Source organism: Tachysurus vachellii, chromosome 17 (genome assembly GCF_030014155.1).
Source record: "Tachysurus vachellii isolate PV-2020 chromosome 17, HZAU_Pvac_v1, whole genome shotgun sequence".
In the NCBI taxonomy this organism is placed as follows: Eukaryota; Metazoa; Chordata; class Actinopteri; order Siluriformes; family Bagridae; genus Tachysurus; species Tachysurus vachellii.
Window position 1 is genome coordinate 14,527,248 of NC_083476.1, and position 26,510 is coordinate 14,553,757.

At 37.8% G+C, this 26,510-nt stretch overlaps 1 protein-coding gene across 4 annotated transcripts in view; it reads right to left on the reverse strand.

Moving 5' to 3' along the window:
• The window catches only part of ncam1a (neural cell adhesion molecule 1a), a 242,525-nt gene that overhangs the window by 24,470 nt on the left and 191,545 nt on the right, over window positions 1-26,510 (reverse strand). For 3 of the 4 annotated variants that reach the window (XM_060890530.1, XM_060890531.1, XM_060890532.1), the window contains exons 11-15: window positions 25,728-25,824; window positions 23,388-23,555; window positions 17,967-18,092; window positions 326-450; window positions 49-229 (exon numbers count right to left, since the gene is read on the reverse strand). In XM_060890530.1, coding sequence (XP_060746513.1) covers window positions 49-229; window positions 326-450; window positions 17,967-18,092; window positions 23,388-23,555; window positions 25,728-25,824 — 697 coding nt within the window. Of the gene's footprint in view, window positions 1-48; window positions 230-325; window positions 451-9,737; window positions 9,786-15,048; window positions 15,064-17,966; window positions 18,093-23,387; window positions 23,556-25,727; window positions 25,825-26,510 lie in introns of all 4 variants that reach the window. The other variant, XM_060890528.1, reaches the window with a different exon arrangement.

Consider the following 26,510-nt stretch of genomic DNA (forward strand, 5'->3'; position numbering starts at 1 on the left):
CTGTGGCTGGGGTATGGATTAGAAAGAAAGGGTCAAAATGAATAGTACCTGGGATAGCAGTGGGTTCCGCGGAGGTCCTGACGAAGAGGATGCCTGGCTCGGAGCGGCCTTGCTGGTTCTCTGCCACCACAGAAACCTCATACTCTGTGTTCCAGTCCAAACCTCTTAGCACATAAAACTCACCACCATTAGGTACACGGATCACAGTCTTCCAATTGTTGTGGTGTTTCTGGTTGCACGCAGGCACACAAATAATCAAATGGTCAGTATGAGTGAACATGCTTTTACAAGAGAACAATGGAGTAACATGTTACCTCATACTCACAGGTCTATAGCTCAGTAGGTACTGTTTAATGGGTGAGCCACCATCATCCTGCTTGGTCCAGATGACCTTCATCTCATTGCCTGGGGACTGCAGCTTGGCCTCCAGTTTTGGAGGATTCGGTTCCCCTGTGGAAAACAGAAGCATAGTGAGAGAAGAACAGGATCTGGTTGGGTTTAGCGAGAGTGTCCTAGCCCAGGTCCTCAGCAAATACACAGTAAACACAGGAGGCTCAGCTCACACTTTTTAGAAATGAGTTATAAACCATATTATTCAATCAAATACTGCTCAATCCTAAGTGAGAGCATACTGTGTGGTATTGTGGTCTGCCAGGAAAGGTTACGATTAAAAGGCCCTTATCGAAGTTGAATCACTGAATGTTCAATTTAAAGCCCACTAAATGGTAGAATCATTACTTCTTGAAGTGGAATTGATAGCAAAAGTGTCATGCAAATTACATTACTTAAAATGCTAATAGGTTTTAATACAGAAAAAAATGGTTACCCTTCATGTATTTAAATCATTTGACAACTGGGTAAGAAGTTATGCTAGGAAAAGTAAAACGAAGTCATATTCTCAATATCGGCTTAGATTTTCTGGTATTGTCATGAACTTCCTTTGATGTTATGAACCGAGAATAGTTCCTCCTGTCTCCATGAAGTGTTCTTGATCCCACCTAAATATTGCGGACCATAACCATCGATTCCAGCAGGGCTGACTTATATATCTATTATTCACTGAAACACTGCTGACTAGCCAACTTTTAAATGTTAACCGGAGCAGAACACAACATTCTTTAAATGCTTACAGGACTGTTATTAATTTTCTCATTGTTCAGAGGTTGTTCCTACAAGAGACCACGGCAAGGACGTACTTTCCACAACTGTCTGTTCTTCACATTCTTGGTACTGAGTTACATCGAACTGGACAACATTCACCATCGGAGCATTGTCCAAAACTACTAACCTAGCTGGTACTGATTTTGCCAACATGACAAAGGTTATGTCATGTTAACTAATATAACATTATTAACAACTGATACAGAACAGGACTGTAACACAATGAAGTGTGCTGTTTAGAAAAATTAGTCAATGGTTGGTATGGAGTGGCAGAAAAAAATGATTATTCTCATAACAGGATGGTCTAAAGTGCTATATTCAATTACTCTATAGGAACTTTTACAGTTCCCATCAGGCTGCAGCTGTGCAGCTTTTATACTGTACTCTTTGTAGCAGTTTAACAACATCATACAGGTGAGAACAATTAATCTGGTTTAATCGTAACCATCCTGGCATTAGCAATAATTCAGTGCTACAGCTGAGTGTTGAGCGATTGCAGTATGGTCTATTTTTTTTTTTAAAGCCATAACAAGGTCTTTCATCAAACCATTTTCTGAATATTGAGCATCAGTGAGAGGGGCTCCTGGGAGAGGGAAGTTAAGACATGGACCATACTTGGAGCTAATGAGAAGAGGGCTAGAGCAAGAGGGCACCGCTGCAATGTACTCTCAGTGGGAGCTCGTTATCTCACTGAGTCCGCTACCTAATGACAGTGCTCCCTTAATTATCCTGCTCATGTTGATTGGAAGAGCTCCTCCATTATTTTTAATAATATCAGCAAGGCCAAGGGCAAGCCAGATCTCTGCGTGGGCTGCTTGTTTGGATTGTTAGCTGACCACCTGTGTCACTAGAAGAACCTGGGAGGAGACTGCAACTCTTGTGGATTAATCATAACAAATAGAGGCTAGTGTAGCCCCATTAGCACTCGGCATGACATTGGCCAAAGACGCCACCTCTAGCTTTTACACACAGGACGGTTATGAATTATGGGGTGACATAAGCTATAGCTACATATCTGTATGGATGTGCTATTATGATGGAATGAGAAAGACAAATCCATGACCCTGGTGGAAAAAAAAAACCATGAGGTTGGATTAATCTTGAAATATTGCTATTCATTTCCCCTTGTGATGTTCAGTCAAAGACACTTTAAATAGATTCAAACTATTAGCTTATTAGTTCAAACATGCAGGAAACTAGATCTTAGATAATATGTGGTTATTTTTGGCATTCTATGACCCAAATATAAGATCACATCTAACTAAAGATATAAGCCCAAATAGGACCATAAAACATTAGTATGAACAAGGCTGTCCAAACGCATGGCTTGTTGCTGAAATCCAAATAAACTTGGTTTAGTAATAAAGATAGCATTTCATTCATAAATGGCACGCATCATTGGAAATTAGAGATCCAGTCACCAGCATCATTCCCAGTTAGCTGAAAGATTTCCAGATGCTATAAAAGTAAAAACAAGAAGATTGAGAGTTATAGAAATAAAAAATAATAAACAAAAAAAAAACAGCAAGACCGAATGAGACATGCTCTACCATGCAAAAGTAAAACTGCAGTCTCTGATTTATACATCCCAGTCTACCATGAATGCCAGGAAAAATCAGAATCCGAGTCATCAGTTTTATTATCACAACCTGCCGTAATGATCAACGTACCTTGCATAGAGAAAGAGTAACGTGCGCAAACTTAACAGCATCAGAATACATGAAAACCAGACTATGACAGTGCAGACATGGTGGACACAGACACACACAAAACATGCATAGGAGCAAACCACCGGAACAGGACAAGTCGCAGGCCTGAACAGAAGTGTCTGTAAACTTGCATGCGTGTAGCAATGTTTAGTGGAGCTGGTGTAGAACGGTTAATTTAATCAGGTAAAGTCATATTACAGATGATGCATGCTAGAGGTAGAACAATATAGTGTAAAAATACATGATTATGCAGTTTCAATACGAAATCATGAACAGCACTGGAGAAGAGTTTAATGATTCGAGTACACTGTTGAAATGTTTTTAGAAACAGACTTCATTAATTAATTAGATGGTTTTTTAGCTCTAGATATAGTTGGTTTGTTCTTAGAACAATTTGTTTGTTAAAAGAAGAAATAAAGGCTAACAAAAAAAAATCTGGAGGTTATATATTTTGTGACATATGTTGAACTCTGATGTTAAGGCTGCAGTATGTAACATTTTTGGGATTTGGTGACCTCACTTGTAGTGATATGTTACTACAGGGATCTTTATTGTAGTAGATATAGAGCCATCACAATTTTGGTTATGCCTTTTACTTTGTCACAGGGTAGCGTACCTCACTAAGGAATGTGCAGTCTGCCCTTTTCCACATACATGAGTACACAGACACACATGATTGGCTAGCATCATTATTCTAATACTTTTCTGTTTTGCCACTTTTCTTGTTTTTTTTTTAAAGCATTTATTAATTGCATAATGGTAGCATTTTTGTGCTAACTCTATGTGTTTGTTCCACCTTTGGTGTCATGGTTCCTACGGCAACTAACACCTTACAATTTGTTGTTCTGGTTTCTTTTCTAGTCCTGTCGATTCTGTTGACCTCTTCTGTGTTAGCTCCTGATCATTTTCTCCTGTTACATATTCTATGGTATTCATTGCAAAGTCTTATTATGCTTTGGTTTTGTTATGTATGAACATAGATTTTAGTGTTTACTAGATCTATAGTCTCCTGGTATTGACCCTTGCCTGTTTTTCTAATTTCCGATCATGGATTATCCATGTTTCACTAAGCCTGCCTGTGTTTTAGCCCTATTATAGACTTAGCCCTATCAATAAACACAGTACTTACGCAATGATGTCCTGTATCTACTCATGTTACACCTTTTTTCAAAATGGACTAGCCTATTACCTAGCACTCCACAGTACCCATTATTTTATTGCATACATTTGTGTATGATTACAATTATTGGTACTCTCAAAAAGAGTAGCATCTATATATTACGATTTTAATAATCTCCTGCATCAGGACCCAACTCAGATTAATCTGATTGTTTTGAATCGTGTGTTATTTTTTTCAGATAATTTCTAATAATTTTTAATTTTGCACCCACACAATGTCTTATTTGTAACAAATCTTGAAAAACCAGTGCCAAATCACACCAGACATCTCTGATATAAGTTTTATTGATCTATTTTTTCCCTTCTGAGACAACTCTAATAACAAAAAGGTTAGACACTGCAGCTTTAACATTGTTATGAGGGTATTGAAGGTATACCTATTAAATTTATTGAAGGTGTTGAAGGCATACCGTTACACCCCTAATGCATGAATTTTACTTTTAAATCGCTATGTTGGCACCATGAAAATCTTGCAATTATTTGATATTCATATGATTAAACAGTAATAGTAAGAGGCATGCCGTTCAAATCTCCATAAAACTTTGTCGGCAGCAGGGCTGAGCCAAATAAATGTTTGAATTATTAGATTTTAAGCTCCTGTTCGCCACAAATCAATACAAATCTCAGCAGTAGGATATTAAGTGAACATTGAAGTTGTAGAAATAAAGAATGATGAACGCTGTATTCTGTACTTAATATATAATATATAACCTCTGTTATGAGTCACTGTTTGGTGATTATTGAATTGTATTAAAGCCGAGGCCTACGGGTTCAGTTCAGACGAAGGAGTGCCTGTTTTTAACATCCAGAAATGAAGTGGGCAGTGTAAAGAGAATCAATGGCTCATGAATGAAATGGTCCATGAAGTTGATGGCTTTGGGTGAATATTTTGTTTTCTTACTCATGATTGACTTCTATTTTGTCTCCTAACATGCAATGGAGCCAAAATGATAAAGAAACAAAAAATTACCTTCTGTTCACCAGCGAAGACGACATCATCAGCACCATGCAAGAGCCACATGACAAAGTCACATGATACGCACGTGCAACATTGGTTGAAAGGAAAATTGGGAGGGGATGAGGGGGGGGGAGGGGATCACATGAAAAATACAAAACATCGGAAATCAAATTACACAAACGTGGAACGGAAAACGCAAGTGTTAACACAAATAAATACAAACATGAAGAAACAAAAGAGAACATAAATTCAAAACATAATAGGCAGTTCTCTTAAACATTAAATTATACATAAAAACCATGGACATTGAAGGTATTAAGATCCAGGATGCAGTTTCAGGATGTTTTACGAGTTCATTACGTTTTTTGGTCAAAAAAAAAACAAAGTCTGGCTTCGTTTACTGGATTTGACAAAAACACATCCCAAACTGCTTTCTGAATCCTGTCAATTTCCTCCAAACAAGAGCATATTATTGGGTCAGAAAAAACAAAACCAGAACAAAACACAATGAAAAAACATTAATTTTGTTGTCTTGTGCTTTCCATGTCTTATCAATGACAGTAAAAAAAAAGAAGGCAAGCAGAAGCAAGGGCAATGATTTACAACAGCAAAAGAAAACTACAGATCCGATGAGTGAACAGTGACTAGAGAATGACCATGTGCAGTGTTAGGGCAGACCAGAGGAAGACAGCAGTCCAGTTTCGCTCTCCACCTACAAAAAGCTGATCCATACTAGCTGGTGGACTCTGGTGTGTGAAGAGAAACAGAGAGAAAACTGGAACAGCTTTTGAGACATGAGTGTGTGCGACAACACACTAGATCTAAACCTCATGATGCCCAGTTAGATCATGAGGAATACTTACTTGAGCTTTAAACACAAAAACACAAAAATGTAAAGGATAAGTTTAATATTTTGGGAATCCAAAACATGTCACGTGAAACATCAGGTGTCACGTGTATTTTATCCTAAACACTGCATCATTTCCTGCTACAGTAATTCCATATGGAAAATTGCAAAGGAAGTCATTGATATGAGAAAAAATGCCATGTGTTGGTCTTAAAATTACTTCCTGATTTAAATCTTTTAAAGCTGAATGTTTGTTGTATCCAATTTTTTTTTCAAGTAACCAAAAATAAAATTATATTAAATAAATTCAATTATATTAAATGAATTCAATAATTAAATACTTCTTACATAATATGATTTAAGATCAAAGTTAAGGGGTTAAAGAGTTAGGGACACAACAGAATGTATGCACTACAAGTTTGTTGCCAATGAATCCTTAAGTCGTTAAATTTGTTGGTGAATGATTTAAAGGATTTGTTTCAGAATGAAAGTTTCAGACTTCCAGTGCGGCTTCATGATGAGACTCACTGTTGCAGTAAATTGCTCGGTACAGAGCAAATCACAGAAATGAATGTCTGAGATGAACACCACTAAAGTGACCCAAAGTCATTTATTTCAAAACTCATCCTTTAAGGATTAAAATAACTATTCTGATTTCCAACAGTTTAGTAAAATTATACTGGATCATGCATGCTTCATAGTAGTCACAAGTTTCAACAAAAACACTAAAACTTGGTTCCTTGCTTCATCTATATATAGGATAATCAATAGAGTTAATATTTCTGATACTTTCTCACTTCGTTCACCTTTTTTTTACTCAACTTCCTATTACGTATTCAAGCATTTAGACAAAACTGATGAAACTCAGAATTGACATTCTAGGAGGAACTGGTGGGCCAAGGGGTTAAGGTTCTGGGTCATCGATCAGGTGGTTGGGGGTTCAAACCCCAGTGCTGCTGCTGCTGGCCCCTGAGAAAGGCTCCCAGTTCTCTCTGAATTCTGAATAAAATCCTTGAATAAAATCTCTCTCATAACTCTCATAACTAACAAATCCAACATTCTTGGATTCACAACATGATGGATCATCCTCACCAAATGAATCAGTATATTAACATTTTGTTTAGAAAAGCTTGCACTTCCGCCAGTTCTCTATATAAACACTCCTCAGAGTTGTTGCACATTCAAACTTTGTTGCAAATATAAATTATAAACACAGGAGTCTGGATGCTTGTCCTTGCCGTTGTAGATAATTGCCACCTACTGTATGACTGCTTCTAAACAAACATTTCCAAAGACTCATATTTTGTTCTCGGCTGATATCGAACACATAGCTTGCTATTTCTTCCTCAACCCACAAAGCAGCCTGACAATTGGTTTATAACAGTTCCTGTTTTTTGTTTTGTGTAAACCCTTAACTGGCTTTGAAAGTCATGTTAGTGATGTAACTGAAAATAAATGCATTATTTGGATTGAACACATCCCGTGTTCTAAACAGTTACAAATACAGATGTAAAGAGGAAGTGCCTTATTCCTTCATTTTTGTATTATTATTATTATTATTATTAATATTATTATTATTATTATTATTATTATTATTATTATTATTATTATTATTATTATGCTTTAATGCAGTACACAACAAATAAGACTGGAATTGAGCCAAGAGTCAAGCTTAAAGGACAAAGAAAACTCACGTTATTTAATAGCATTTCATTCAGCCTTAGCATCTGGTGAGGGTTGCAGTGTAAGGTTCAGACTAGTAAATCTGTTATTGCAGTCAGGTATAAACAATATGTAATAATAGTGCAAGCTAGGATAAAAAACAGTTCCAAGTAAATCACTAACTGAAAATAATTAAATGGAGTAAAGTTGCTTACACTGCTGCAATTTTCACTGCTGTTTGTTTTTCAGTATTTTCAGAGGCATAATGGTATTGTTCATAATTAATTACCTAGGTTATGCCACACCCACTTTGGGTTTAAAACTGAATTGCATTGAGTTGTATGCTTAATACATACATATTTCTTTGTAGACGGAGTGAGAGTGGAGGAAGGTGACGTAGGCCGGTTCAGGGTCCCCGGTGAGCATCCCTTCCACACCCATCCCTTTGAGATGGCTGGGTCCAAATCACATCTACATTATTATCATGTCCAGGAAGTTCCTGTATGAACATTCTTTGTAGCCTTCTTTGACATTTGACAAAGGATTTATTCAGGCATAATATCACAGCTGCCATTCAAAAGCCAAAAAGCAGACAGCTGTCTGACAGAGTCCAATTCTAACACCTTGTCATCCTTTCAGCAGAAAATGAAAGCACGTTGTCAAAAAACGTGTCAGCTTGCATTGTATTTGTACCATGGGCTATTGTAATCAGCAATATCACATTAACCCCATATTAAGGTCAACCTACATGAAGCACACGTAAGGAGAGCACCTGGAGAGACACTTTAGTCCATCATTTTCACATCTTTTTTATGCTGAGATTGAAACACACACACACACACGAAAAACGTGTGACAGTGGATTGTACATTTATTGTAAATTTATGCAGCATCTCTAAAGGCTACCGATGAGGCACTAAAGATCACTAATGTTGCTTATTTTGGTTAACAACGCAAGGGCAGTTCTCTTGTTTTCTCTGATCAAACAGCATGCAACACAGCTCATGAATATATGCTAATGCGCTACACCAGAAAAGGCACCATGCTGTGTTTTTCAAACGAGAATGCGAAAACTTTCCACAGACTAATCCAATGTTTTAAAAAAGTAAATTAGGCTTCAACATCCTACATTCAAAGGAAACGTGCTGATCCAGTGAATATACGCTGACAAGAGAAGCCACTCTACAAGCTGGGGTTAGTAATGACATTCTACAGTATGGCAGCCAGATGCACCAGCTGAACGCAACGCTACAGTAGCCTCGTTCGTATGGAAATGGACATTATGTTTGAGATTCGAACTATAAGAATTATCGATTTCACCAAGTAACAAGGTTGTAGCCTGAAGTATATATAATAAACACTGACTCCCTAGTAAGTATACATTCTTCTACTGTAACACATTCACCAAAAGGTTTCATATTTTGCAATGCTTTTAAACTCTCCACAATTGTATAGAGTGCTATTTACTGTAGCTTCCTGTCTGTCAGATGCTTTTACCTATTTTTTGTTTTCTGCATCAGTCTGTTTTATGTTTGATATAAATGATCATTAAAGCTTGTGACTTGCATTGCTATTATTATTTTAATCATCTGCCACATGATTGGCTGAATAGATAACTGCATGAATGAGCAGAAGAACTTTATATTTTAAAGTGAATGTATACAGCACTGAAAATAGGCAGGTATTAACCTTCTCCTCACTCATGGACGTACTGTGGACTTTCCTGTTTCTGTTTAATCATATCGAGTTAAGAAGCTTTTATAATATTAACTTTTCATATACAGTATATGATTGGCTTGTGATGCAGAAATATGACTTACTTTTTACCCAGATTGCACACACTAATAGGTAAGGCATAAAGTCTGTGGTGCAGCTGGAATTGTACACTGCGTAAGCTTTGAACTCTCGGACTTTAGGTTTAAGTCCGACTTTATGCAGCAACTTCACAATTAAACTTAAGTTCAGCTGGTGCAACTGGGCCCTGGGGTCTGAGGTGATGAGATCGATCTCCTTCATAATGAGACTATCTCACTCCCTCGGGCCTGACAAACATCTACTCAGGAAGTTTCTCTTCTGTACTATTGGTGCTCTTTTGCTTTCTATGATGAGCTCCAACAATATGGGTTCAACAGTCTATGTGAGAAATGCAGGAGTGTAGCAGGCAGGTTAAGGCACAAAAAAATAAAAATAACACCACACACTGCCCCACTGGCAATACTCACTAAGGGCTGCAGTGGTTGGAGGATTTGAGGTTGGGGTCACTGAAGACACTGGAAGATGTTGAGAACATAGTGATTTGTGCTTGCTTTGCCATTAGCATCGCAGCACAGCATAATCTCATAGAACCGACTCATATGAATAAAAGTGAATGACAGCATACATACAGTACCTGTAGCAGAAGATCCATTTAGGCAGCTCATTACAAGTTCACACATTTGAATGTGGGCTAGTACTACAGTCTTTTGACGTGTACCACGCATCAAAAACAAGTGTGTCTTTTCCAACAGCTTAAAGGTAGCTGTCATGAATCATTACAACATTTTTACAGTATCTAAACAGCAGAGAAAGCAAATAACTAAACCTCCTCTGGAGCTACTGTTGGGGACACAAGGCTGAAAGATATTGATTTTCCTGGATCAAAACACCTCAAATCTATTGAAAGAGAAGTGAAAATCTAAGTGGAAGAAACTTTGAAGTCTGCACTTTCCCATTGTTCATTAATCATTAAAAAAGGGCTCAATACATCTTATCAGCCCATCCACTTTTTTTTTGAAGAGGTCTTTCAAGTCATTCAACAATCATTTATCATAGTTTCTTTATGAGGTTTAGAAAGGTTTGGGAACCTGTACTTTTCTTGCTGAAAATGGGTAAAACAAAAATGAAATTAGCATTCAGACACTTTAAAATCCTATTTCAGTCTGGACCACGTCGAGACGAGCTTCAAAAAAAGAAATATTCTAATCTACGCCATGACTCATATAACGTCATGATGACTTCAGCTGCACACTCGCCCAGGAGCGTCTTCTCCTTCAGGCTTCTCGGCGAAAAATTGGATTCGCACTGTAGAATAATTGCCTGCGAGACCGTTATTGCCGATGACATTATCATCTTCTAGACCTCTGCATCAATCTAACTCGTGTCTCTGAGTGAAGAATGGTGTGCACCACCATGAACCAAGAGCCGTGGTGTAAAATGATAAGCTCTTTGAGTGGAAGGTAATAATATAACAAGAGGCAACAAAAAAAGATAAAAAATCATCCCCTATTTCCCCTAAACTTAATAATAAAGAAAAAGCTCAGTCTGTTAGTGAGCTCAATTTCTGACAGATGTCAAATAGAAACCAACTTATGAGTCTTTGCTAGTATAATAATGACTGCATAATATATGTATGCAGCAGGCCTGTCAATTTCTGCTTTATTTCGTGACAAGGGATTCTTAGATACAAACGAAATTATAGGTATTAAGAAATATGAGGGCACCACAGTGGACGCCTAAGCCTATTCCTTGGAGCAAAAGTCCACTTTCAAATTCTAAATTAAATATGAGTCTTTAGTTGATGGTAAAATGTTCAGCTCTGGTATAGACTTAAGCAAATTTTCAACTATGTATGTGTTGCTGCTTGAAAACACCCTTCACATGGTGTAATTTACACACTTTCTGCTAAATATAGGTATCTCAAATATACCTAAATATAGGTATCTCAAAGAGAAGAAAAAATAATAACACTTTAAGGTTATCCTGCAAAACCAGTTAGAACAGTAAGAAAACACATTTAAACACTTAAAGATTCCAGCAAGATTTCCAGGAAGGTTTCAGTTCATTTTGCTGTGTCAAGTAACTATCCAAAAACCTGATCAAATTATAAGAAAAGCAATCTTGTAATGGTTTTAGACATAGTTAACCACATTGGCTTCATTTTCTTACATGCAGAACCTTAGAAATTAGCATAAAATAAAAGTCATTTAGGTAGACTACAGTTTTCTTAAAGAGATGCCACAGTTTATTATTGGGAGAAAAGCTGCACGTCAAAAGGTTTTTCAAATCCCTTTTCCAGTATTTAGCCACAGTAATTTGATTCAATCCGGCTCCATAGATTGTGTAAGTGACAGGATCGTTTGTCTACTTTTGTTAAAAAAAATTCAGTTCAAAACTATATTTAAACTAGGGTTTCCTCAAAGGTATTTTGGATAGTTAAAGATCCTGGCTTTCTGGAAAGTGCTAGATAGAACATTATTTCTCTAATAACTTTATGTCTCTCTAGGAGCTTGCACCAAGGACAAGCTTTAGTGCATACTCTGAATATTAACAGGTAGAAATAATTATCTCTATGGACTATCACTTATAATCAAATTAGAAGTGTTTTGCGTCAAGTATAATGGAGAGGTAGATGAATATTCCATCAGGAGACACTGAAATGGATGTACTTATACTAAGGACACTCTAACAGGGTACAGGATTGTCTTGGCTCCTGTTCCCTTGGCTTTAAAGTGCACTCATTAAACAGAGATAATAGCATAACACAGCAAAACTTTCCTCATCTCTGAATTCATTTTTGGTAGTGCTGACTTATTATTATCGACAACTATCATGCTCTGGCTATTATCATTTGTATTGCAGATTTTACGATTCCATTTCATGGCATATTGAGATGGACTGGCATGCAACAAGAGTGTCGGAGATGGATTGGTCTTCTCAGGAGTAAAGCTCTGAAGCGTCTGACCTGATGACTCTCTGGGACTGAACAGTCTCTGTGCTATGGACAGCTGCACTCATATTACACCCTCCTCGACTTGTAAATGTCGTAAAGATACAGCAGTAAGAGCTGACACAAATCCATCCACTTCCACGGTTTCACGCCTCACAGGATTAACATGAGCACAGAACGAGGTCTCCAGATGAGCTGCTAAATCTGTCAACTTTGATATAGCTCTGCTTGGTTCTCAACTCTGAAACTGGGCCTCTCACTCACTTGGAATTGTGTGAAGGTTCTCAAGCCTGGTGCAGGTTGCTGTCACAAAAATTGGAAAAAATAAAATAAAAATCTAGTCCGAGTCAATTACATGCAGGCAACAATATGAGAACGGTGTCATGGAAATTTAAAATTGGTGCCAATGTGAATGCAGATCTAGTGACCATCACTTTCAGGGATACTGGTGGCTCAGTGGTTAAGACTTTTTTCATTAATGGAAGACCGGGGGCTCAAATGGCAGCATCAAGCCATGCATGTTGGTTTCTTGAGCAAGACATTTCGAGCAAGACCCTTAACTGCTTGAACGTAAGTAACTAGTAAGTTGCTTTGGAAATTACGTGCCTGCCAAATTGATAATTGTCAAAACAACCACAATGAGCAACCCACTGCAATGCCCTCTAATTTCTAGCATCCATTTACAAGTCTGTTTTTGAGAAGACTTTGTTAAAGATGTCTTCTGTTTCCTCTGTAAAGAAGCAGAAGTAGAAGCTCTGAAGCTCTGCCAATGGGCACCTTTTCTGTCGTCCCTGAATTGGATTTTGTGGACTGGGCTCCAAAATCCTAGAGTAGAAACAGGCAGGGTGGGTTCAGCTGCCACAGCTCTGTGTGATGCCCACCAATCACCTTTCTCTCTCTCTCTCTTCCCTGTTACAAGCTTGGATCAGTCAGCTAGTCAGTCAGCCTTCATCTACCTCCATGCTGTGCATCTCCTAACAAACCAACCCTGCCACTGGCTGTGAAGTGTCATGGACAATTGCAAGGCCCTGCAGCATTTTCTGTTAAGGATTGTTTACAAACCTCTCTATTATGACTACTGCTGGCATGGAGGTGGAGGCCAGAGGCAGCTTTCTCAGCAGAGCCAGACTACCGAGTACAGTACTACTGAACATGACATTCACTGAGCATCTGTTCACATTTCCACCATTTTCCTCCTCTGGAGAATTCAGTCATCATGGGAATGCCTCTGGTGCTGAAGCTCTGATGAGTACCTGTCAGAGCTCCTTTACCTCTCAACAAATGTCAAAATGAAGATTTCTCCACTGTGTGGAAAGTTGTAGAGTGCTGTGTGATAGCACACAATGCCTCTTCTATATGTCACATAACATTCTGGGATGGTAAGGCAATGAGAATATGAATGCACATTCTCTCTGTTCCCTTTTTTTTCAAGAACAACAATAGTTCCAAAAGAAATACTCAAAGAAAGTGAGTTTCAGGTCAAAGAACTTCAGTAATACTCCCAGGTGAGTGCATGTAACAGCCCAACTGATACCGCACTCACTACACTCAGTAATTTGCACCAAGTTCAGCAAGGCTTCAACTTTGTATTCATTTTGGTTCTATTCCCGTGGTCAGGGATTGGCAGGTAAATTCACTCCAGACTGTCAGCAGGACTGTTTAGTGGTAATGTGACGACTGTCTGAGGCACTGAAGTGTTCCAATCCTGTCATCTGCGAGCTGATGAATGTTTAGTGAATTTTTGCAGCTTTTGGATCATTATCTCGCCAATCACCTCAAACATCGATGGAGTCTATCTCAAAAACAAGAGCAGACAATGCCATCCATCTCCACCAAACATGATCATATTACACTGTCATTACAGGATATGGGTTCTTCCATGCTTGTCTGCTTCTTTTGTCTTATAGCCATGCGGAAGTGTCCTCAGGCAAAGTGAAACAAATCACTGACAAATGGGAACTAAAGACAGTCAAATCAAGACTCGAGTCTAAGTTAAGTAGCAAAAAAGTAAGCGTTTTCATTCGAACCAAAAACTCATCACTTTCAACAATCATATTTTAAATGCATTATAGTGACCTAAGTCTAAGATCACGCTGTGATTAATGCTGGATATAGCCATGACTAAAAGTCTACTATGCTGCAAACTGCAGAAGTGTGGGTTTTGACAGAGACATGATGATGGAGAAAGGGAAATATGCACAGGTGGTCCTCCTGAATATCCACCATAATGAGTGCAACTCTTAAACCTTAATCTTCTGAATGTACTTAATGAAGGCCATGGGCTAGCTTATAAGGAAACAGGGCTGGTGACTACTGAAGCAGGGACAGCTACAGTGTAGCAACACTCATGTTTTCAGACAAAAAATCTGCAAAACAATCCCAACAACAAACCTTTGTCCATATTCAAATAATAAAACGAGATCCCATCTGTAAGAGTATGTGTGTGTGTGTGTGTGTGTGTGTGTGTGTGTGTGTGTGTGTGTGTGTGAGAGAGAGTGAGAGAGAGAAAGAGAGAGAGTGAGATGGCATGAGCTCTCTTGAGGTCTTGAATGCAAACATTCTACTTAACACCTTGCTTCAAGGAAATGAGCAAACATGCACTTAATTCAGTGAGAAAACAGAATATTTCAAATCCAATTTCAGAGGGGAGTATGAGTCCACATGAAGCAGGAAATACTTTAAGTCCTCATTTGAATTTCTCATTTAAGCTTCACTACCTTTGGCTAATAGCTTTCATGTGGATATGAAAGACATGGTCGGAGTCACTGGTAGAAAAGGAAACAAACTGAGATAAGAGAGTCAGAGCCAGAGAGAAATTAAGCACTTACTTGTAAAAGTATAGGCTGAGTTGTCCGGTGGAACAAAAACAAGATGGGAAACATGACGAGAAATGCAAAAAACAGAAAGAGAGAACACATGAGAACAGAAATCGACAAGATGGCAGAAAAGAAAGGTGAGTCCAACGGGCCACTTTAGGGTTAATTCAGTAAAACTTTTCCCAGAAGTCCTAAAGGAACCCAAAATGGCACAGAGGAATGACCTGATTAATCAGAGAAGAAAAATGAGAGCAGGAGAACGGGAGTGAATGGAGGTTGCTACAGAAGCAAAGGGTGGCCAAGCACAGATGGAAGCGTGATATACCAAGCAGATTGGTATTACTGTCATCCTGCCTATGACTAATGGCAGGACTAACCATAATAACAAACTACTGCTCTATAGTAATCTTTCACTGGCATGACTAACAAATGAAAAAGTCACAACTTCCCTGCTCTTTTCCTCTAGCCTGACGAGCGTCAGAAGGCAAAACAGCCGAGAAATGTTGCTCTGTGTACTCTTTTCTTTAGTGATTTCATTACACAGCACTTCAGAGATGAATCAACTGAATCGTATCAGTGGAGAAATTCTTTTAATAAAAGGCTTCAGAGAGAGCAGTAATTATGTGCATTTTTATAAAGTCACTTAATCCCTACAAGTTGGGAAGGAAACCGAATTATCAAAGAGTCGTTCCTTCGCTATCGTCACTTTTCCTACACTCACTTATTTTTCTATTCTGCTTTCTAGGCAGGCTGTGCAAAAAGACGCCTGTTATTACGTTCGGTAATTATCCAGCGGGTCTAAAAAAAAAACAAACCCTTAAAGATTAGAACACGTTTACAATGCATGGAAAGCGCTGCTTAAAAAAAAACTGAAGAAAAAAAAGACGTTTTACTTTTGAGTTTCTAAATTGACGTCTGTTCTGTAAGTACAATCATGCCCAATTCAGCTGAAAACACTGTCGTAGCATCAATTTACAAAATGAATGCTGTTAGTTTGCCAGTGCATAAATAAGCGTAAAATGGCATAAACAATTTAATCATGTAAAAACCTTTCTACTTCATTTAAAACCTAAATGAAAACTCATTCCTTTCACCAGCCTAACCATTTATTGCACCCTATACCTATACAAGTACTTTTATCTTTAAATTTGTACTTGCACAAATCGCTGGGTGACCAATTAAAGCAAAAAAAAATAAAAAAATGAAGTGTGTTAGAAGGGAATTAGGCTAACAAAAGCCATCAGAACAGCTTTTCAATTGAGTGAAGCCCATGACTTTATATAGGGGGTGGGGCCATGTTGGAATAGGCCACGCCCATCAGCCAAGAAGCTTTGTACTGATATTCAGTGACATTGCCATCTACACACAACACAACAGGGCTATCCTATTTTTTCCTTTAATTTTTCACTCGTCCTGTATATACTGCATTTATTCCAGTTGTTCAGTTTTGATCTTCTTCTGTGAAATAAATCAAATCCACAGTGATATTTATGAGCTTAGCAAAAAGGATCTAATTTTGCTAGTGCTAGATATTAAATTTTAGTGACTCTGGAGAATTAATACACATTCCTTCCATTCATAATGTCTAAAATCTCTGATCGTTTTCTGGCTCCTGGTTTTTAAACACATGGTGTGTGCAGAAATCAAGGCATTTCTATTCGGCTAGATTAGGATTTCGTGAACTATTCAAGTCTAGCTCTCAAAGAGATTCCTGCAGGGGTATAACTGATAGTCTAACTCACCACGCATGACCAGTTTTATATCAAATAAATGCTTTGAAATGTTCTAGGATAATAATAATAATAATAATAATAATAATAATAATAATAATAATAATAATATTAAAAAACATTAAAATACAATATGGATGCGAATAATAGTGTACATTTTGTTGCTAATATAAACACGCTCTATATAACATTGTGAATCAGTCATGAATATTTCAAATGAATCTAATATAATCATATATTAAGAAACTCACTGATCATGTGAAGATCATTCTTGTTAGTAGATCCGTGTAAATGGTATTAATTTGTCTTTCACACGCAATTTTTCGTTAAACCACTCTACAGGGGCTAAATAAAAGCTAGACTCCTGATGATCACATCGATGTTTGGACCTTCCCCAAACTGCTGCCACAAAGTTGGAACGAGACATTTTTGCCTCTGTGCACAATCACGATCCATTAAGACATTGTTTGCCAAGGTTGGAGAGGAAGAATCCGAGTAGCTTGCAAAGACCCCTGACCTCAATCCTACTAAACAACTTTGGGATAAACTGGAAGACGTACTGCACCCCAATTGTACAATTTAAGGTTATACTTAAACAAAACAAAGATATTTTATCTGTTCGAGCATGTAAAATTAATACTGATTTCTGTTGATATAAAAAATGGCAACTAAACATTATAGAAAAACATTTATGTTCCTAGCATAGTCACATGATTGGGAAGAACAGATGTGATTGTCATTGCCATAATTCTAGTTGCTTTGAGGTGATTCTAAAGTTTTCTTTATGCACAGAGATAAACAGATCAGAGGAGAATTTTGAAATCTAAATCTCCATATGAAGCAGGGATTGAGCCTATCAGCTCAAGACAACACTCAGAATGGATGCACATGCCAGCATTCTGGCACTGGCAGGAAGTGGAGGGGGTGAGAGGGGTGGATAGAGGGTTGCTGGACAGTCAGACTGCAGGGAGCAGTGGTAGAGCTGGAATCAGACATTAGCCAAGCAACTCTCAGCACGCTTTGGCTCACTCTTTCTGTCTTTCTTTCTACACACACACACTCACACACACACAATGACTGGCAGGACATTTGGTGGAGGATCCTGATTATGGCGTGGTTCTGCTGCTGGACTAAGGGTTGGTGAGGGAGTGTGAGCTCCACAGTTATGTGACACAGAGAAAAACAGAGAGTGGTACTTACTGACAGGAAGTGTTCTAAAAGTCTCTGGAGGACAACTTTCTCCTTCACCCTTGCCGTTGATAGCGGACATCATGACCTCGTATTCAGTCTCTGGCTTGAGCCCGACAATGATGATGGAGCTGATCCCTGAGGAACGACAAGTTTTCTGATATCAGACTGACACCACAGCACTGATTGGAAGAAATTGCTCACTGATACGGCTTGTGTGTATAAGCCTAAGGCACATCTAAAAATAATCCTCTAAGGTTTTTAGAAATAATGAAGTAAAACCGTTCTAAACAGTAAAACAGCCGATAAAGGGTTTAAATCAAATCACAATTTGCAATTTTTCATTTAATACTCTCTCTCTCTCTCTCTCTCTCTCTCTCTCTCTCAAACACACACACATACACAGAAAAAAGTTTGAAATTGGCTTGTGGGTTGTTGCAGGCTTCTTACAGACTTCTTGGAGGCTACAGTTCTTATCCCTGTCGGTAAAATCCCAGATAGATTTCTCTGAATTTGTTACAAAGAAAAAAGATTTTGAATTCTACTTTTTTATCCACACTTTAACACGTTAAGCCTAAAATATGCACCTGGATAATATGTCTAGCCTTTTTCATTTCTTCAGCTGTCTAGGGTGAGCCTCCACTGTAGCCTCAGATTCTTGTTCTTGGCTGTCAGAAGTGGAACCCAATGTTCTCCTCTGCTGTTTTCCCTCATCTACCTCAAGCTTTTGCATGTCTTGGTTCTGAGATGCTTTCCTGCTCACCACTGTTGTGCAGAGTAGCTATTTAAGTTACTGTACTGTAGCTGTCCTGTCAGTTGAACCAGTCTGGCTATTCTCGTTTGATCTGTCTCACTGACAAGCTGTTTCTGCCCACAGAACTGCCACTGACAGGATGTGTTTTTTTTATTATTATTTTCACAAATAATGTGAAAAAACTGGGACTCCTAAAAGTTTAGGTATTCTACATTTTCCATCCATCCATCCATCCATCCATCCATCCATAGATCCATCCATCCATCCATCCATCCATCCATCCATCTATCTATCCATCTATCTATCTATCTATCTATCTATCTATCTATCTATCTATCTATCTGTAACACTGCATGAAAAAGCTTCCAAACCCTCATTTTGGATCATAAAAACAAAAGACAATAGTAAAATAAATAAATAAAATAATAGTCTACACGTTATCTCAAATGGTAAAAGTGACAGATGACAGTTTCAGGTCGAAGGTAATTATAAATACAGCATAGGTTTAGTTATACAGTTGCTTTTCTTACAGTTTTACCAGCATCCTGTGGAAAATGTTCATATTCCTGACAGCTTTGTATTACTTTAAAAAAAATTTGATAATTAAAAAAAAATCCATATCTTGAAATAAATTGAAATAAAGTAAAATAAACTATCTAGCTTATGTTCCTAATGCATCTTCCATGAGATCAGCAACATTGTGCTGTTCCTCACCAGACAGATTTGTTCAGTTGTATGATGTACACAATAGAGATGGGAAGCTAATTTGTTGCTGATGTTGTGTTGAATTTATCACCAGGGAAAAGAGTCTGCTCATCTGCTCACAGCATTCCTCCACACACCATCACACTGCACAGGAACCGAGTGCCAGAGAGCGAGCGCCCAGCAGTGCGACCAAGAATATTTTGCGGTGGGTATTTTGAGGTAAAGAGCTAAAAAAGGGGTTGAGGTTTAGAGCATGTTTGTGTGAACAACACGGGGTGTAAGAAGGTGTGTGACATCCTGTATTTTCTTTTTGGTTGCCACATATGACTAAATACAATAAAGTGCTGCCCAGGCTTGTTCTAACTAGCTACTATTAAGGGGAGGGAGAGAGAGAGAGAGAGAAAGAGAGAGAGAGAGAGAGAGAAAGGGACAGAGCATAAGCAAGCATCCTCTGAGCTACATTATTTGGATACTAACCAAATGCAGTGCATTATGGTATTTCTAAAGAGCTGGATACACTCTGCTTTTTGATACTTCATTAGGAAAGAAAGGTTCAGAAGAGATATCGTATAGTGAGGCATACTCCAGGGGTAGCTATTGTGCTCCCTTATTCCCAAGTGTACAGGTTTTTATTTTAAAACACACAAATGTGTTTGTATGCACGTCTCAAACTTGTTCTCAAGAATGTCCCATGAGGACTGGCTGACGGAGTGGGCTGTCAGCAAAGACTGAGCTGACATATTCCCCCTTGAGACAGACACTGGACGGCTTCAAACGAACAGACCACATTTCAGCCTCTGACAAGAGCTTGCTTACTTAGTATTCAGCCAAAGCATATGCCGTAGCCACTATTGTGCGCTCTATTTTTAGGAGATTTTATATTATACATTACGCCTTCCACAAACGGCAACTGTGAAACAGCTAGCAGTTTTCTGCCAGCGGAAAGAAAAGAGTTGCTTTACACAAGCTCGATTGGTAAAGGATGTGGGAAGGGTTGAATGCAGTGTTTGTGGGAGGTCATGGTGACACTGAGTCATAAGGATGGCTATTTTCCACATTCTTCCACCAGGTCACTTGGTGGTTTGTATAAGTGTTTAGTTTATCCCCTGTCAGACCAGCACTGTGTACAAGAGCACCACTGCTACTTTGCTGTTTGTTTCCTGCAAATCTAGATAATGCAATCTAGCAGTTTGTGACAATATGGACCATATTCATTCATTCATTCATTTTCTACCGCTTATCCGAACTACCTCGGGTCACGGGGAGCCTGTGCCTATCTCAGGTGTCATCGGGCATCAAGGCAGGATACACCCTGGACGGAGTGCCAACCCATCGCAGGGCACACACACACTCTCATTCACTCACGCACTAGGGACAATTTTCCAGAGATGCCAATCAACCTACGATGCATGTCTTTGGAACAGGGGAGGAAACCGGAGTACCCGGAGGAAACCCCCGAGGCACGGGGAGAACATGCAAACTCCACACACAAGGTGGAGGCGGGAATCGAACCCCGACCCTGTAGGTGTGAGGCGAACGTGCTAACCACTAAGCCACCGTGCCTCCATATGGACCATATTGTTGTACAAATGTTTTTTATACTACGGTGATGATGAATTCTAAACTTTCTATTGACTGCTACTCTGGTAAATGAATTGGAGTCATCAGATAGGTCCTGGCCTTTATTTTTGCACAGTTAAACTGTACACACATAACAATTATGGGTCTGAAGTAATTCTTTTGACGATAACTTTATCCTACACATATGAACGGGGCTTAGGAATGAAAGTGCTGACGCTCCACATGCTCCACTTACACAACATACAGAATAGGCAAAATAGTCTAACATTGCACAAGGACATTACAATGAAGCTTAAAATGTAAAAGAACAAATAACAAAAGTGTAATCCTTTATTTCTTATTTATTTTTTTTTTACCTCCTCCTATTTTTTCTCAACCTGTCAATTCCTAGTCGATGTTCCTCTATTATCAACAATGTGAAGACACATGAAGATAAGGTGAGGAAATCTACCCTCTTCCACATACAGTACATGAGCTCACAGACCTCTCTGATTGGTTACTGTTGCTATGATTGACAGGGGAAGAGAGATCATGCCTTCCCTCCCTCCCACAATTTTCTCACTTGGCTCTCGGCCATGGATGGCTGTGGTGTCATCGTTCCTAGATAGTAATAAACAGACGGTGACATTTTCTGAACGGAGATGTTTATTTAGCATTTTTAGAAGGAGTCTCCAGTGTCAGGGTTTTGAAGGGAGCCTGGAAGATGCTGACATGAAAAATGACACACTATGTACATTGTGTATTCTTATTAGATTCAATAGAATGTTCGTGAGAGTGATGTTGAAGAACGATAGTTAATAACCTAAAAACTTTAACATCCTTATTAATAACAGGATCTAATCTTTTATAAAATGATGCATGACTATAAATGGATATAAATTATGATGCGTCATTAATAGTGAATTGTTCCAGTATACAAGCAATAAAGCACATCACGTGTGATTTTCTTTTAGATTTGATTTTCTTTTAAGCAGTAACTTGGCTTTATGACAGGCCCTTTATATTGGTCACAGAGCTTGTTAGTATATTCCTTTCTTTAGAGCTTTCTTTGCTCTGCCATGTGATTTTGTGTTTTATAGTAATTTGGCTCTGGTAGCCTGCACCACAGACAATGAATTAACACCTCCTTAGTGTTTACTTTGTACAAAAGTTTGCATACCTCCACATTTTTTTGTTCCACTTAATTTGCCTCTCTGTATTGCATTCGCTATTATTCTCTATAATAACCCAGAAAGTCCCTCAGTTCAGTTATTTTTCTTTTTGATCTTAGTGTTTATGCTTCGTCCCTTTTTTAAATTAGAATGGTCACGGTTGCTTATGTATCGCTACAGTACACACTTTCATATCTTGTTATGCCGCTTACCAGTCAAGTGAAAGGTCGGCATTCTGTTTAAGATCTTGTGAGAAGTGTTATTTTTTCTTTAACTCTTGACTTGACTTGACTACCTGAAAGGCTGTTTTTTGCCTTGAAGAAGACTTATATTATACATTTTGAAAGCAATATGAATGCAAACGCTTGAGCTTACTAAGGAAAATATAGCTGTTCACTTAGACCCAGTTGCGGTAATAGTGTACTGTAATGCTGTAAAAAAGCCAAATAATATACACTGAAGTCAGTATTATAGATAATCATAAAAATGTACATTCTTAGAAAATACTTATATAGAGCCACTGAAGACTTTTCCACTGAGACTCATCCTATAAAATTCCTTAAAGAATACTTCACCATATCCAACATGTGATTACACTTGTTTTTAACTATAGCTACATGACAAACTACAAACACTATGCACTATGTACTCTAGCATTTAGTATATGAATTTTATAAGGGTAGAATTGAAAAGAGTCTATGCAATCTATGGCATATGGCATCAGGTGTACGTAATGCGATGCCGCTAGCTTTAGCAGAATATTATACATTTAAAAATGTCCACCAGAGTCGTCAGCCATCTCGAAATTTTATTCTTATCTAGTGTCGGCACCGGGTAGCTCTACCCCTCTTCCACGATGTACACAAAGCTGTGAGTGTCTAACATTCTACTGCTTTTTTTTTTGTTTGAATAAATGCATCATCCAGATACTTGGACACTTGTTGTCTCACACTATACTAAAAAAATGCATAGAATAGTGCATAAGTATGAGATTTGGGACACACATTCTTTAATTAAACAATAGAAAAACAAATTAAACTCAGTGTGTTAATATGCCCATGTGATTTGACCTGAAGCTGGAATTATTGTCAAATCTGCTGTTAAATAAAAAATTCTGTGAAATCTTCTAAGCAATCAGACTTTAACACTGCTGTGTGAGAATGACAGATATTATATATAATAACCTACTTTTTTGTTAGTGCTGTTTTTTTAATGTGTGTTTGTGTGTGTGATGACACTTACCCTCCTCCACGCTGTACACTTTGCTAACCCAGTCTTGACCCTTTGTCCTCCACTCAGCCCTGTACTTGAGTATAGGGACTCCTCCATCTGACTCGGGCTCATCAAACTCCACCATGGCTGTGCTGGGGTACGGTTCAACCCGATCAATAACTGGAGCCGATGGCACGTCTACACAACAAACATGCAACACAGGTTACAATCCTGATGGCTGTAAAGTCACTCTATTATCCTTTTTTTGCTCCTACTACATAATATAACTTATATAGTGTTCTGACATGTAGTACATTTGTTATCATTTTTGCATTAGCATATGCAATTCACAAATACACGGTTTTAAAATCTTTGTTTGGTCCTGATTGCTTCTCTAAAACTTTGTCTGCGTCATAATTCAACATTTTACCAAAATTTTTACCAAAGTTTTACCAAAAGCTTATCTTTTATAGAGTAGAAATGTAATATGTACATTTGTTGGTGCTTTTATTGAGAAAGTGTACATTTGGATAAATAACACATATCTTGACCTTTTCTATATATATATATATATATATAGATATATATATATATATATATATATATATATATATATATATATATATAACCTTATTCACTTTTATTCACTTTATTCACCTTATTCACCTGAAACCTTATTCACTTTATATATATATATATATATATATATATATATATATATATATATAAAGTGAATAAGGTTTCAGCATGAAACTTTTTACTTTGGGTCTTTTCTTAGTATTTATGGAAAGTTGCACTGCTTTTAACTTGGTGCTAGCATAAACACAGGACACACCGGATTGCTGGTGAAGACTGAAGATAATAATTGGACATTCCTGCACCTTCAAGTAACACTAATCCAAACCAAATAGGGTTTTTAACAACAAATACTGTTTGATTTTTCATGTTCACTGTTTTCATTTATACTACAGTACAGCATATTCGATAAAAATACAGTAAATCAATGAGCACACTACCAAACAATTTAAAAAATGACGTAAAAAAAAGATTTTAAAATATACTACAAGACTAAACTGCTGATTCAATTGACAAGATGTTTACCACATAAAATCAACCGCTTTCTGTACTGCATTTATTTTTCTCAAATGAAAGCTTTCAGCAAGAAACACTTTAGAGAAAATAATAAAAGTCAGGCTTTTTTCTATTTAGGTGCTGATTGGGCAAATGGGGAATTGTGGACACGTGGAGGAATATGAGGACAGGCACCATGCCTGCACTGTCCATTGCATGGAGTCTAAATAGTCCTCTCAAAGCCACCCACATTGGTTCACGGCTGACCCACTTTACAGAGTGTCAAAAATATCTGAGCTGGCGGCATCTCTTACTGTCTGCTGTTCAGCCTGGAAATTATGTCCCGCTGCGTTTATTACTCCAGAGCCTCAACCCAAAAAAAAACCTGCATGCACAGCCTCTATTGCTGCAGCAAAATTGTTTCTGTTTGAGGGTAAATTACCTTCTGATTGCCTGCCATTTTGGAAATTAGCAGGAAGGATTTAGACGTGGTTATAGGACATTAAACTACTTACTATAAAAATACATGTCTAATGAAATGTTTAAATTTCAGTGCCAACTGTGTTTCTGCTTTGCATAGCCTGGAGTACAAACACACACACACACACACACACAAATGCTAGTTTTTGTCATCAATCATCACTTTCATGCTCCTAAATATAATACTAGCACCAAGAAAATAGCACTTTTGATCTTCTCACGAAACAATAATGAACAAATTATATGACAGTGGAAAATACTGATATCTTCTAATTCACTACTGTTTGCATTTTGGTACTGGCATAAAGAAGCACAGCAGTTGTGCTGGTGGAAACTAGCATTGCTGTAGAGGCTGTGACTGGAAAAACAAATCAACTTGTAAGTGAATTTCACAGTTTCAGCATTAAACTTTAATATATAATTAAAAGCTTTATAAGCTAGTTTCCCTGTTTGCCTTTTTTATTTTTTTTGCTAAGACCTTTGCTACTGCCAAGACAATAATGCTAGTTTCCATTATTCATATGCTCCTTTATGCTAACACAAAGATAATATTTCCAACACGGTTAGCACAAAACACAAACTAATGAAATTAACTAAATGAAATAATGAACAAAAAAATATTGCTAGTTTCCATTATCACTCTCATGTTCTTTATGCTAGCACCAAGATAAATAAGGGAGTAAGAACCACAAGGGTTCTGGGAAAGACTAGTATTGCTGTAGTGTCAGTAACTGGAAAAAAAGAACAATTATGAAGTTTCATATATATATATATATATATATATATATATATATATACACTTTTTTTTCTGAAACAGACCTGCTGCGATTAACATAAACTCCTTCGAGTCACTGCCAAGTACATTGGTGGCTGTGCAGTTGTAGCTCCCGAAGTCACTCTGGGATTCAGGGGTGACCTGAAAGCAAGCAAGAGAAAGAATGCATCATGCCACTGTGTGTTCTGACCTCGCATGACACACAGAGTTGGCTTTTCGGCTGGATGGATTCTGGGAAGCTCATGGTCAGGGCACTTGCAGTGGCCTTTTATTCCTCTCTTGTAGCAGTCATCTCGCTTGATAATTATTGAAAGACTCAGATAGAAAAAGTAAGAGAGAGGGAGTCTGAGAGACAGATAGAGGATACTGGTGGCACTATTAACTCCAGCAGCCTGGGAAAGTGTGCCGCAAGTACAGGGACTTTCTGTCACAGAGAACATTGTGAGCTCCATGAAATGGCCTGAAAACCCGACAATAGTGTGCACACAATTTCTCTCTTTTCTTCTCTATCGCTACTGCGTCACTAGCAGTTTTTTTATTTCCAAGAGAGATATGATGACTGCCATTAAAAAAACAAACACAAAAATTTGAAAAGACATTTTGTTTCATTAATTAATTAAATCATATTGTATTCGTTTGCTTGTTTGTCTGTTTATTCAGTGAGTTTTTTTTTTTTTTTGCTTTGCTACAATGGCAAATGACAATGCTGTTTATGCAGGCATTATTGAGAAAACAGTATAATTAGCATAATTAATGTAATAGGTTGCCTATGAGGGGAAACAAAACAATGAGAAAATCGTGCTGTTGTAGAAACAAAATTATATATA